At 40.9% G+C, this 13,815-nt stretch overlaps 1 protein-coding gene across 1 annotated transcript in view; it reads right to left on the reverse strand.

The window, feature by feature from the left end:
• snrka (SNF related kinase a) overlaps window positions 1–13,815 on the reverse strand; it is a 46,063-nt gene that overhangs the window by 9,523 nt on the left and 22,725 nt on the right. The window contains exons 3-4 of the mRNA XM_074654460.1: window positions 10,163–10,304; window positions 1,739–1,951 (exon numbers count right to left, since the gene is read on the reverse strand). Coding sequence (XP_074510561.1) covers window positions 1,739–1,951; window positions 10,163–10,304 — 355 coding nt within the window. The remainder of the gene's footprint in view (window positions 1–1,738; window positions 1,952–10,162; window positions 10,305–13,815) is intronic.

Here is a 13,815-nt window from a genome sequence, read left to right on the forward strand (position 1 = left end):
ACAGTGAAGTGAAACAGAAACAGGTTCACTCACATTTTATGGAAATGGAACAGTGCGACTGCTATCAACTTAATTGCATGTGGCTGTATGCAGGCTGCGGGTCTAGTTTTCATTGATTCCTGTGTGGGTGGACATTGAATTACCGGATAATCTAATGTTCAGTCATTTTGTACAGGGATTTGAAAACATGTGTTTATGTGTGTGTGTGTACTCCGCACATTACTGGGTCTCCCCAAGTTACCATTTATAAATGATGGTTATTATAAAGCAGGGCTGGGACGATTCACTTATCTCCCGATTCGATACTATCACGATACTTGGGTGCCGATTCTATGTGTATCGCGATTTTTAAGTATTGCGATTCTACAAGTATCGTGATTCGATATTACGATTTATTGCGATTTTTGTTAACTTTTTCAACACTAGACCATGGGAAAAAGTTGAATCATACACTTCTGGGGACTTTTACTTTCTAAATTAATACAGTAAAAATGTTTGATTTCAGTTTCAGGTTTCAGTCTGAGATGTCCTGAAGTCAAATATATCAGTCGTTATCAGGAATTATTTATTACATTTTTTCCAGCAACCCAAAAATCAAAGAATAAAGACATTCCCCTCACAAACTAGTGGTATTTTTTTTTTATTTATTTATAAGGGACATATGTTTTATACTTCTGGTGAATATAATCTAATCAATCTGATTTCCATATATGTATTCTGTATATACAGTTCTCTCTGTCAACACCTTATTTTGAAAACCGGACGTAGTCACACGTTTATACTTCCTCTAACTTCTCCAAGGTCGTCTCTAGCTCTCCCGTCAGCTCCGTTCTCTTTATACATCCATGGTCAGCTCCATCGGGGCCGTTTGAATGCATTTTACATAAATGTCAGTATATGGGTGCTCTACAGTTGTAGCGTCGGCCCATTTGACCACGGAGATGAGAGTGACGGCCGGTTTGACCATACGTTACCGCAATACAATAACGTTTCCTGTCCATGACAGAGTTAGCATGCAGCTTTAGCCGTGATGTCTAGCTCTGCTTTTCCTGCAATGTGTGAAACCCAAAGTGTTTCCATACTTTACTGTATTTGTAGTGTTTACCACTTTGGATTTAATATGTGAGGGTGCAAGTCGTATCCACACGGATTATCCGCCGTTTTCTACTTTCTAGTTTCGGCTTGCAGCGGCCGCTTGCTGTTTGTTTTGGTTGACGGATACGGAACAGATGACATCACGTTACTCAGACTACAACAATAAAAGTGGTAACTTCCTTCTACTTCAACATAGACTCAAATTAAGCAAATATATTGATTCTGGCATAAAAAAATCTATTTCAAAATTGCAAAAAAAAAAAAAAAAAAAAAAAAAAGCGATACATAGGTGAATCAATTTCCCCCCCACCCCTATTATAAAGTGTTCCCAAACATACACCACTGCCCGCTCAGCTCCTTTGTCCCTACTGGAAGTAGTTTGCAGGTCTTGTGTAATTTTTTTAGCAAGTGCATCATCTTCATGACCAGTTTTGAATGACATAGAAAACAGCTCCAGTTCTGTTTGTGAACTTCACATTTTACTATATTGTAACGCCAAGCCTATATGCCAGTAATGTTACAGAGCATTGCCAACCAAGGGTAACAACGTTACATTGCTGTGGACATGAGTGAAAGCATGTGTTTGAGCTCTATACTCCAGCTTGTACTCCAGAGAGAAAGACAAACATAGCACACAACTTACTCCACTATGGCCTCTCGGTCGGCGATGTCTCCTAGCACCATGCGCTGGATGATGCTGTTGTGTTCCTCGTCCGACAGGTTCTTGTGGGACACCAGGGGAGTGTTGTACTTGGTGGCTGGGGACGGGTCGACCCCCTGCAGCCAGGCATGGCTCTCAATCTCCTCCAGGGAGGCCCGTCGCTTGGGATCCCTCTGAAGCATACGGTCTATAAGACTGAGGACAGGAGGAGGCGAGAGTAGAGGAATAAGAAGAGAGAGAGAAAAAAAAAAAGAAACTTAAAATGCATCTGAATTCAAAAGACACAGAAATCCTGTAAAATGATTACACATTTATTAATGTGAGGGATGTGGTCTCCAGCACACCAACTGGACATTTTGGTTCTGGCAGTGTAAGAGAGCTGAACCCAGATGTTCTGTTCAAAGTGAGAGCAGATTAGATGAGTGACTAGAGGAGAAATAGATACTCCTGGGTCTTGGAGACCCCATCTGTATGCTTGTGAAGTACCGGCGCTGACTGACTGCTTCCCAGGTGCTTGAAGGTGTCCACCTGCTCCACCAGACCCATCAGGACCGTGTTGTCAGAACTACTGATGAGTGACCGGTGTGACTCTAGAGCTCTGCTTCTCACTATGTTAACACTGTCACACCACTCTGCCCCACCAGTGTGTTTGTTTGATCAGAATTTTTGGGCTGCTTCTAGGGATGCAAATTTGAAGCACTTTCCTTAATCAATCATTGGTGACACTAACACGTTTTCCTCAATCAAAGCCTTATTTCCACAGCAACATATTGCATATTCTCTAACAGCATTGCATAGCCTATGAAACATATAAAGATAGAGACCTAGAGTTTTATAAGAAAGACGCTCAAAAACAACTAAATGTAACGTTGCAACAAGAGAACAGAACCTAACAAATATCTCAGACTCACAGTGTCAAACATCCTTCTTGAATTGATAAAAACTTTACAGCCCAGAGCAGAGGCTCAGTAAACCAGTCTCCCGGGGTGAATACTACTGTCTGCTGAACTAGGACTTGTTGTTCTAGTACAATCTAACCCGTTGTTAGAGTATGTTGAGTAAGAGCAGATGGAGGCATTGAATACATGGTGTATAATGTACAGTGACAGACTGTGCGAGACATTTGCTTTGACAGAGCCGAGGATGTGAAACTACAGCTGGTCAGCTGGGAGCTTAAAATTCAAACACAAATGACATTGTTGGAAGCTGAGATTGCAATTTAATAGGATTAGGTGAGATATGGAATCTAGTGAGAAGACTGAAATGAATACAGGGGGGAAAAAAGCATCATGCATCCAGATGTAAGCCATCTTTATCATCTGCATAATAAGGAAGACAAATAGGCAGATGACAGACTGACAAAGGGGAAAAAAAGAAACAACGAACGACAAGAAAACTGTGCAGATAACTTGCTTCAAATGAAATCATGAAGGGACTTAACATCTACAAATTAGGGCTGTCAATCGATTACAATATTTAATCGAGATGAATCGCATATTCTATCTGTTATCTGTTCAAAATGTACCTTAAAGGGAGATTTGTTTAGTATTTAATACTCTTATCAACATTGGAGTGGGCAAATATGCTGCTTTATGCAAATGTATGTATATATTTATTATTGGAAATCAATTAACACAAAACAGTGACAAATATTGTCCAGAAACCCTCACATACTACATTTAGCATGAAAAATATGCTCAAATTTTCATTCACATATCTTGAGGTCAGAGGTCAAGGGACCCCTTTGGAAAAGGCCATGCCAGTTTTTCCTGAGTAATATAATCTGGACTGTCAGGGCCTTATACAGTAGGTGCTATATCTGTTGAACTACAGGACCCAAGTTACTGTAGGTTGACTTGAACCCCACATACAGAATATATATTGAATGATTTTAGTGACAAGGGGTATGAAGCAAAAAAAAGCTAAATAAGGCCTTAAGAAGGTCTGGTATAGTTATATGACAGCCACAAACACACCCATCCACCTACATATTCACACATATAGACTAAAGCTGTGCAACCAAGCTGGTGCATTTCCAACTCATTTTTGGCTGCACTGAATTCATTTTTTCCCCAACTCTGTCCAATCCCCAAGCGTATTTGTGTGAGCAGACCATGGGATGGAGGCTACAGGATAACAGGCTGGGCAGAGTGGTGCTCTACTGGTCTGTCAGTCATGTGGGGGGATTAGTCAGAGCGAGCCAGGCTCCCTGAGGACTACAGCCAGCAGCAGCAGCAGCAGCACCAGCAGTGGAGGGGAGATAGAGGCAGCAGGGAAGGCCCCACTAACTGCACACACGGATGACAATCACTGCAGTACTACCAAGTTGGTTCAATAATTACACGTAAAATTAAAAAGTATATACGGATGCACTTGCAGAATATGTAAGCGTGGACAAATTAATGATTAATTCTGATGATGGATATTTTTTTAGCTTATTGATCAGGGTCACTGCTCATGAGCCTGAGTGAGACTAGAAAGCTAATTTTCACGCATGGAGGGGAAGACCTAGAATTAGGCTTGCCGTGGTAGTCGGTGTTACACAGTGTTCAGGCATACACTGATTACATTACTTAGCCAATAGTCTAATTAGTCTAATTTTTGAAAGACTTTCTAAATAAAAAGGGAGTTCAGTTCTCTTTTTAAAGAAGAATTTGTCAGAGCATAAAACCAATGATCTGCTGATCTTTATGAAACAAGACTCCATAATCGAAAATCGAAAGTCAAATCGAATGGTGACACCCCTACAAGCAACAGATAGCACAAACAAAGAAGGATGCCCTCTTGAATTCTCAGTATATGTGGTACTCTAACCAACACTTGCTTCCCTACAAATGGCCGTCTTGTCCTATCCTTCTCTCTCTCGTTCCTTTGGGACTTATACAGAGACATAGGCTAGTACTTGCAGTCACACAGGGCTGCCTGCTCTTATATATTCTTCCATTACAAGTTGCACACACTCACACTAGTGTTTAATAGCTAGTTCACACATTCTCAGAGGACGATGTGTGTGAGAGATCCCATCCCACCAACGCACGAGCCAGAGGAAGTGTTAGTGTGTGAAAAGGACAGCGAGAGAATAATTAGCATGAAAATAGGCATGGATATTATTTTCTCTCCTCAAACAATGGAAACTGTATGCAAACAATGGAAATCAGCAGGCAATGAACTGCCTAAATCCCAGATGCATCTTTGTGTCAGTGATGTGTGTGAGGCAAATACAGAGAAGGAGGCCGAGTGTTTGTGTGTGTGTGTGCATGTGTGTGTGGTTTGTACAGTAATGACAGGAAAGGAAGGAACATAGTGTTCCGTTTGGTTGTGATTGGCTCAAAAACACAGTCCGCGCGATCACCATCCACACGTCAGGCTGCGACGAAGACAGGAGCTACAGTGCAATTGTCTCTTTCTATGTGTCGATGGGGGCGATGGTGGCCGGGGCAGGGAGGGGTGCTGGGCTGTAAAACAAACATTTTATATTGACTCTAATCCCAAGAGATTAAAATCAAGGATGACAAAACCAAACAAAACTCAGAAGGAGGAGAGTGTGGGATTGCAAAAGCGAGCCGGTGAATAATTAATTAATTGAGGCGTGTAAATGCATTTTGGTGAGTCAACGGGGAATAAAGAGCAGAAAGACAGAAACATCCCCTCACGGCACAGACAGAGACACAAGTAGAGAAAATCGGAGGATTGTGTTGACAAAAAGCAGCCAGAGAACAAGACTGTGGGCCTCGTGGGAACTGATATCTAGAGGACGGGAGCATCAAAAACTAACCCAAGAGGAGACTCACAACAAACCTTGACGTTTATTACGCTAATGTCTAGGGGTGGGAAAAAAATCTATTCACTCTTGACTACATACATGCTGAAAATCAATTTAGATATTTTCCAAAGTATAAGCCCTTAAAAGTATGTTATTCAACTTTTTCCCATGGTCTAGTGTTAAAAAAGTTAACAAAAATCACAATACATTGTAATATTGAATCGCAATACCGAGTATCGTGATAGTATCGAATCGGGAGATAGGTACATCGTCCCAGCCCTACTTTTCACTCCCCTATACAAACCATACCTCGCTTCTTGTTTTCATCTGTGAGATACACACAATATATCTTTTTATGATTCCTATTCTCTTCACTGTGGCTGTCTACCTCCTCCACTATTGCGCTGCCCCCAAACATAAGGCAGCAGACAAGCTCTGTTCTCCCAATTAGCCACAAGTCAGACGCCGAGAGCAGACGCTGCAGAAACAACATGTGTTCCTCCAGTGGCCACAGTGTTTACACTAAACCCCTCTCTTCATTAAACATATTAGCATTTGAACAATGCTATTTATTTACACTTGTGTCAGCGACTCTACGTAGAAATACATTTCTTAGTGGGATTCCCATACTGACGAGCAAAGGTCAACACATTCTAGCTTCACACTAATCAGCTACCACTCTGTGTTCCTACCCCTTCTTGCTAAATGAAAAGTAAATAGGTACCGTGGTTGGTGCGTCTGGGCCTTAGGAGAACTGGGTGAAGCCACACAAAACCTATCCTTCAGTAGGATGAAGCACTGCAGCATCAGCAGAGGCTGGTTGGAAATCCAACATTGTGATATGTGTGGATAATTCACCAGTGAGTGACAAGGTAAAAGAAAAAAAACATAAGCTTGGGACACAGCATGCGACAAATAGCTCTTGTGCTCTGAAGTCAAAGCCCATCAGATTGCTCACAGCTGCTTCAGCTTAGCACTTCAATCTAGTCAGATCTCTCCTTGGACTCAGAGGAGATAAGCGTTTATTTCCTGTGTCTAAAAATACTCCGATGTGCGTGGAAATAAAGAATTGGCCTTCATAACATGTTGAGCACAGTGGCTCTAATGCCGTTGCTCATGCCCATGAAATCCACTCATTAGCCATTGCGTCAATTCAAACACATGTGGGTGTTGAACTGAAATAACTTCTTATCTCCAAAAAGTTTGAGTTTTCACCTCTGACAGTTTGTCTAATCTGATCCACTTTGAAATACGGCAAGATTCATTCTACCGAACTGCACTACAGAGCGCCACAGGAAGTCATTCCTGCCTGTGACCATCAAACTTTACAACTCCTCCCTCTGAGTGTCAATAGACTGGACCTGGACTTATTTCATCAGCTGCTAGACACAATACTGACTTAACTCCACTGTACAATCATTTGTGCAATAATTCAACTGTGCAAAACTGTCATTAATACTGCAATTTCCCCCTGGGAATGAATAAAGTATTTCTGATTTTGAGTATGTGTGCGACTGTCTTTTACAATCAAATCTGCAACAAGTCTGGCAAATTAAGTGTTGTGATACTCAGGAAAAATGTAGACCATAAAGTTAATAGTGGATACAAAAGGGTCTGGTGGTTTCATTATCTTCTGTGTGGAGAACAGAATACTGTCTTGATTAATCCTGACCACAGTTGATGGAAAAGCTGTCCGTCTATACTGCTTCAAAAATTACCCCAGTGTATCTTGAGAGAATTAATTAGCGCAAGAATTAAGAGCGTGCTGTACTAACACACATGGTTAATTATGCAACTGTTAATTTATTTGCCTAACTGCCTCACTTATTTTGAGGGTAGAGCATGTGTTTTTGTGTGTAGTTGGACGGTGCTGCTCTGCAGCTGGGCTGCTCAAACTGCTCGAAGGCTTTTAGTCTCTGCCAGCTACTGGAGCAAATTGGTCTGCGGGGCCTGGAATAAATGAGTGTGCTACTGCTGTGCTACTGCCGTGCTCCAGCGCCTGGGTCAGGCTTCACAGGTGGGCATATCATTTAAATGCTGTTGTGATAGTCAAGCGAGTTGTGCCAGAAAACTACAAACAATTGTGTTGAAAATGGATTTTGTTTCTACCCTGACTGAGATTTTGTGTTCACACTATGAGCAACACAGCAACAGGCTACAAGTTATTTTCAATGGAAGCCGGTGACATGAAGCTATAAACTGACGCCCGACATTTGCCGTTGTGCGACGGGCGTGACACGCTACAAATTGAAGTTGAGCTAGTCTCCCTGTTACATTGAAAAAAAATATCCAGTTCCCCGTGCTATTACAGGCCATAACTATATCAACGAGTGCTTGAGTTACACTTCAACAGCGACCCGGTGACAATGTTGCCTGCCACATCGTTTTGTTGCTTTTGTCCCTCGTAGTGTGGATGTAGCATTTCTGTTTCTGATCTGTTTTCATGTTACTGCACATCTACCATCCTGGGGGGGGGAAATCGGCGTATCTCAGATGAGTTGATACTAGGGCTGTCAAAGTTAAAACGATAATATTGTGGTAACACAAATTTGTTTTAATACTAACACTAATTTCTTCAACTCAGTTTTAAGGCTAGACTGAACATACTGGTATCATATGAAACTACAAAAAACCTAAGGAATCCATTGGTACCAACCATGTCATACTAGCTTGTCATGAAGGAGGCTAAATAACGCTCCAAACTCATACACATTTTTGGTGAGTAAAAACTGGCATGACACACTGACAGCTGTTTTTGCTTGAGTTTGACATGTTATGATTGGAGCATATTGTTTTTGCTAAATGAAGTACCTTTCTGAACAATATATGTCATTGTTTTGTGTTAATTGATTTCCAATAATAAATATATACATTAATTTGCATAAAGCAGCATATTTGCCCACTCCCATGTTGATAAGAGTATTGAATACTTGACAAATCTCCCTTTAAGGTACATTTTGAACAGATAAGAAATGTGTGATTAATCGCAATTCAGTATTTTAATCGACTGACAGCCCTAGTTGATAGGTTAGCATTGAAGACTGAATTTAATTTAACTGCGTGTTGAATTTCAAGGGTATTTTGGTACTATATTTGTTGACTTTGTCTTAATTAAAAAAGGCAGCAATGAAAAACAATTGAAAAGCTGTTTTAAAACATATTTTCTGTGACAAAATATGTAATAAACGTATATTTTTTTTCCACTCCTTGTTCAGCCACGAGGCAGTTCTCAGAAAACTGTTGTTCCTACTGTGGCTCTACAGCCCACGTTATATATGCAGTATATATCTGTACAGTAGTATATATACACAGATATGCGACACAGAAAAAGATGTTCCAATGTGGTTGAACATACTGTATTGTTAGTGACTGTGCTGTTGTTAAACTCATTACTAGTCTATTATTTAGTGTGAACTGAGTCAGTAATGTAATCAAACAATAACTGAGAGACGGTTGCTAATGGAAACATAATTACTGTACAGTGCTAATATTAGATGTTTCTCCTGCTGTGGGCAGGTGCAAGCTACAGTAACTGCAGTATGGTTACAGGTCAACAGGCTTAATGTGATTTGCTGTTCTCCTAAACTGTCAGACACAGACAGAAGGAGAAGACTGCGATACAACCAATACAACTAAACTAATACACAGAGGGATACAGTGGTAGGTGGGACAGAAAACACAGAAGACACCGGGGGAATAGAGCGCACCAAGCTCCATTTAGTTCTATGTCTTACTGTAAAAGTGTGACCGAAATCTCTATCAGAGTTATTTCCAACTGTATCCATCAAAAAGCAGTAGGGATTTAACAGGACTACTACTGTTACTGATACTGCTTATCGATCCGGTACTTTAACAGTTTAACGATTCTTTTTGTTGTGTTTTAAGAGAAAAAAATGAATAACAGAATTAGGTATATGTATAGGTCATACTGTCATAGGTACTGTATGTAAATTAACATTCAATTAGCAACTGCGAAAACATTGTTTTGAACAAATCACTGGTAATGTGATAATTAAAATGTAAAATACATAAAGTAATTATTTGTAGTATAAGAAACGGTCATGTTTCAAACAAATCACTATTATAAACTATAACGAGGGATAAACTACGAGATAGTCTGTTGAAAATGGTGCATTTCTCCTGTATCTGGTGACTTTGGCTAGATGTTTTGACAGATTGCTCGTGTTTCTGCACTTACAAGCAAAAGACATGTTACACTTTTAGCAACGATCATTGTCTGCATCGACTCGAGTGAAGTAGAACCACACCTTGGACCGTTTTGTTCTCTACGCCATTGGCGCTAAGAGCAGGTTCTCCGGTCTGTGTGGGAGAGAGAGCTCTCTTCTGGGTTGGAAAATGCATCATTGACAAATGTTTTAATCTTATTAAAAATTAGAAACAGAGCTTGTGAGATCAAAGGTTCAAGATGACGCTTATGTAGCTTAAATATAGATCAATTTTCTTAATTTCTCCAATACCGATAGCAGAACCGTTAACATTGGAGCTTATCGATACTACGGTCTTGAAAGATTTGCCCCCGGGGTCGTTTAGTACCGAGTTTTGGTACCCATCTCTACAGAGAGTAGAGAGAGTAGACAGAGCAGGTCAGTGTGTGAATGCCGCAGTGTGTATGCATCACTCACTCTTTGCAGGCGCTGGAGACGTGGGTCGGTACAGTGTATTTACAGTCCATGATCATGGTGAGGGTCTCGCTGTCGTTGGCTTCCTGGAAGGGTGGCTGGCCACATACCAACATGAATAGGATCACACCGAGACTCCAAATATCTGAGACAGAGGGAACCAAACAGAAACACAGTTTGAATCCATGTGTACAGCATACAACATAAAACCATATACACATTTCCATTCAGTCAGAATGGGGAAATCACACACTGTGCTAGTTGTGATGGGGGCTATAATTTACTTTTTTTCCAAGATGGATAGAATACAAAGATCTTTCTACACAATATGAAACATTGTCATCATAATATGGACTTAATAGAAATACATGCAAAAACAGAGAAAATCTATGAATGGCAATGCAAGGGCTTGCTGCAGATAAAAAATAGCTCTAGTCACACTCAATTTCTGTATTTGTGTAATATTATATTTTGTGGCAGCCCAATCTGACCACACCCTGTAGTAGTTGTGGACTCTAATAAAAAAAGCTAAAAACATGTTAATGTGCTCTAACGTCAATAAAGTAGCCTCGTGGAAAAGTTGAGGATGAGATGAAATACACTTCTGAATCTGTACTAAGTCTGAAAAGGGATTTGAGTTAGGGCTGTTAATCGATTAAAATATTCAATCAAGATTATTCGCATGATTGTCCATAGTTAATAGCGATTAATTGCTAATTAGTCACACATTTTTTATCTGTTCAAAATGTACCTTAAAGAGAGATTTGTGAAGTATTTAATATTCTTATCAACATGGGAGTGGGCAAATATGCTACTTTATGCAAATGTATGTATATATTTATTATTGGAAATCAATTAACAACACAAAACAATGACAAATATTGTCCAGAAACCCTCACAGGTACTGCATTTAGCATAAAAAAATATGCTTAAATCATAACACGGCAAACTGAAACCCAACAGGCAACAACAGCTGTGTGTCAGTGTGCTGACTTGACTATGACTTGCCCCAAAACTGCATGTTATTATCATAAAGTGGGCATGTCTGTAAAGGGGAGACTCGTGGGTACCCATAGAACCCATTTTCATTCACAAATCTTGAGGTCAGAGGTCAAGGGGACCCCTTTGAAAATGGCCATATCAGTTTTTCCTCGCCAAAATGTAGCACAACTTTGAAGTGTTATTCATCCTCCTTTGCGACGAGCTAGTATGACATGATTGATACCAATGGATTTCCTAGGTTAGTTTCATATGATGCCAGTATCTTCACTTTAGCTAAATTGTAGATTATCTGTTCAAATATAAACTCCGAGGCAACGATCAATGCTGCAGAGAAGTTAAAGCCCACTGACAGCTGATTCTGCTGTGCAGACATCGTCGCTAATTGACGTCACTTGAGTGGAAAGGACGTCTCATTTTTACAAATGTGTTTTTCCTCGATACCTCTTTCCTCTCATGTCTTCCTTCTGTCTGAAGAAAAGGGTGACTATGATGGAAAAGACGCCATTGAATGGAAACAAGGAGACAATTAAGGGAAGTAGGGATGCACTCAGAGTCCGGTGCACATCAGGGATGGAGGGAAGTGTGAGAACCCTGCAGTAAATGTCAGTTCTTTCCTGTCTTCTCTCTCCTGTGGTATTTTAACCAATCCTCTACTCTCACAGCTGTCTCATCACAGGTGGAATGGAAAAGGTGCACAATATATCCATTTCATAGAAACCCAAAACAAGCTCTCATGCGCAACGTCATCATGCAAAAGTGTGAATGTGTGCGAGTATGCCAACAGTATAATGAATGTCAAATCAATTCCACTGTGTGTATGTGTGCACATATGCACTTGCTAGTTGCACCCTGAGAAAGCAAACTGTCAACATGCAGAAGCACTGGGCCGTACAGACTTTATGCAACCATAAACACATCATGCATGTACACACACACACACACACACACCTTGCTCCAGCAGTGTATACAGTGCTAACAGCAGGAGGGTGAGAAAGAGCCTCCAGCATGGAGCAAGGACAGCAAACGCCTTCCTGTCACTACTTATAGTGTGCAGTGTCCTTAACTCTCCCTCTTACACACACATATTTGAGCAAGGTCATTAAACACATTTCACATACTACTTCTAAACAAACAGCCCAGCACTGGGTTGCACCAGCTGTGCGTAAGTTCAGACGTAGCCTAGTTTGAACGTAATTTCTAACTTAAGTCAGAGTTTACGAGCTACTAACATTTGAATGGTTGCACCAGCTGAAATAGTTCCAACGTAGACATAAAATACAACTTAAATCTTACACCTAGCCCCTAGTAGGTGGAAACTCCTCAGTAAAATAGCTGTTGGCATGGCGCATTGTTTTGAAAGGTGGGATAACTTTGTTGGATGAGGAGGAGCAAATTATACCAGCGTTAGCAACCCGCTCCGTGATTTCCCGTGTTCAGCAGCGAAGCCGTGCCAACTCACTCAGGCTGGGAGAGAAAAAGACATCACAGCAGCTCCAGTGAAATATTGGCAGCTCTGAAGTAATTACCATGATGAGGAATTTTAAGTAACTTCCCAATTAAGCTCAAATGCCCTCAATACTTAATGAGGTTGGCAGAATGGAGCCCTGATGATGCACGAGAAAAAATGCCACATACTAAAAAAAATCAAAACTACTTTTTGTGGCCGAAAAGCATGATAAAGACTTTTCACGCAAATTATGAAATGCTTTCAGCCACAAGCTTGGCCTCGAGTTAGCTATCTGATGCATTCTAAATTGGGCTAGCACTATCTTTAGACCTGGCTTTGCTGGGTTAGTATCAGCATTGCAGGCCTTAGCTTTAGGCTAGGCAGTGCTGCTGTGTCTAATTAAACTGAGTGAGTGATCATTCAGAGAGCTAACAGAATGAGCTGGACTTGAGCTGATTTTAAGAGCACTTATTTGAGGGGAAAGGTTCAGTTGATTGACGTAAATGTAATTTGTTTGGTTTGGATTTTAATACCACCCATCAAATTCAATCTCAAGACACACCTGTGCCCCACCAACACGGCTGACCGACACTGCTGCTCTAGCTCGTGTCTATGGAGCTCAGCTTGGCTCTGCTCCAGCCTGTCTGTCACAGCCACCAGGGTCAAGGTCTCTGCTCCATCAAGCATGGCACAGTATAGAAGAGGAGTGTCCCTGAGGCATGCTTTATACCAATCTCATTTACCCATGTTCACTCAGCAGAAGTGATATAACAAGGCAATGTAAACACTGGACACGAGAGGTGGGAAAGGAGAGGTGGCGATTTTTAAATAGATTTTTTAATCCAGAATCGATTTATTTGTTTCATTTGAGTTTATGCGGAGGTAGAAGGAAGTTACCGCTTTTATGGTTATAGTCTGAGTAACGTGACGCCATATCCATTTCGTATCCATCAAAAACCAAAACAAACCACAGCGAGCCGAAATGAGAAAGTAGAAAACGGCGGAGGGTCGGCGTGGATATGACCTGCACCCTCACATTTTAAATCCAACGTAAACAAGGGGGCTCAAGTCCATCATTTATGAGACTGCGAGTGACATTTCTGCTGGCTGTAATGTGTTTGCACACACGCTCAGCCACAGCCTTCCTCAGTGTGGAAACAGAGGCAGAGCCAACACATTGTAGAGACCTAATTGGTACACTGAGCAG

Source organism: Sebastes fasciatus, chromosome 12 (genome assembly GCF_043250625.1).
Source record: "Sebastes fasciatus isolate fSebFas1 chromosome 12, fSebFas1.pri, whole genome shotgun sequence".
NCBI lineage: Eukaryota > Metazoa > Chordata > Actinopteri > Perciformes > Sebastidae > Sebastes > Sebastes fasciatus.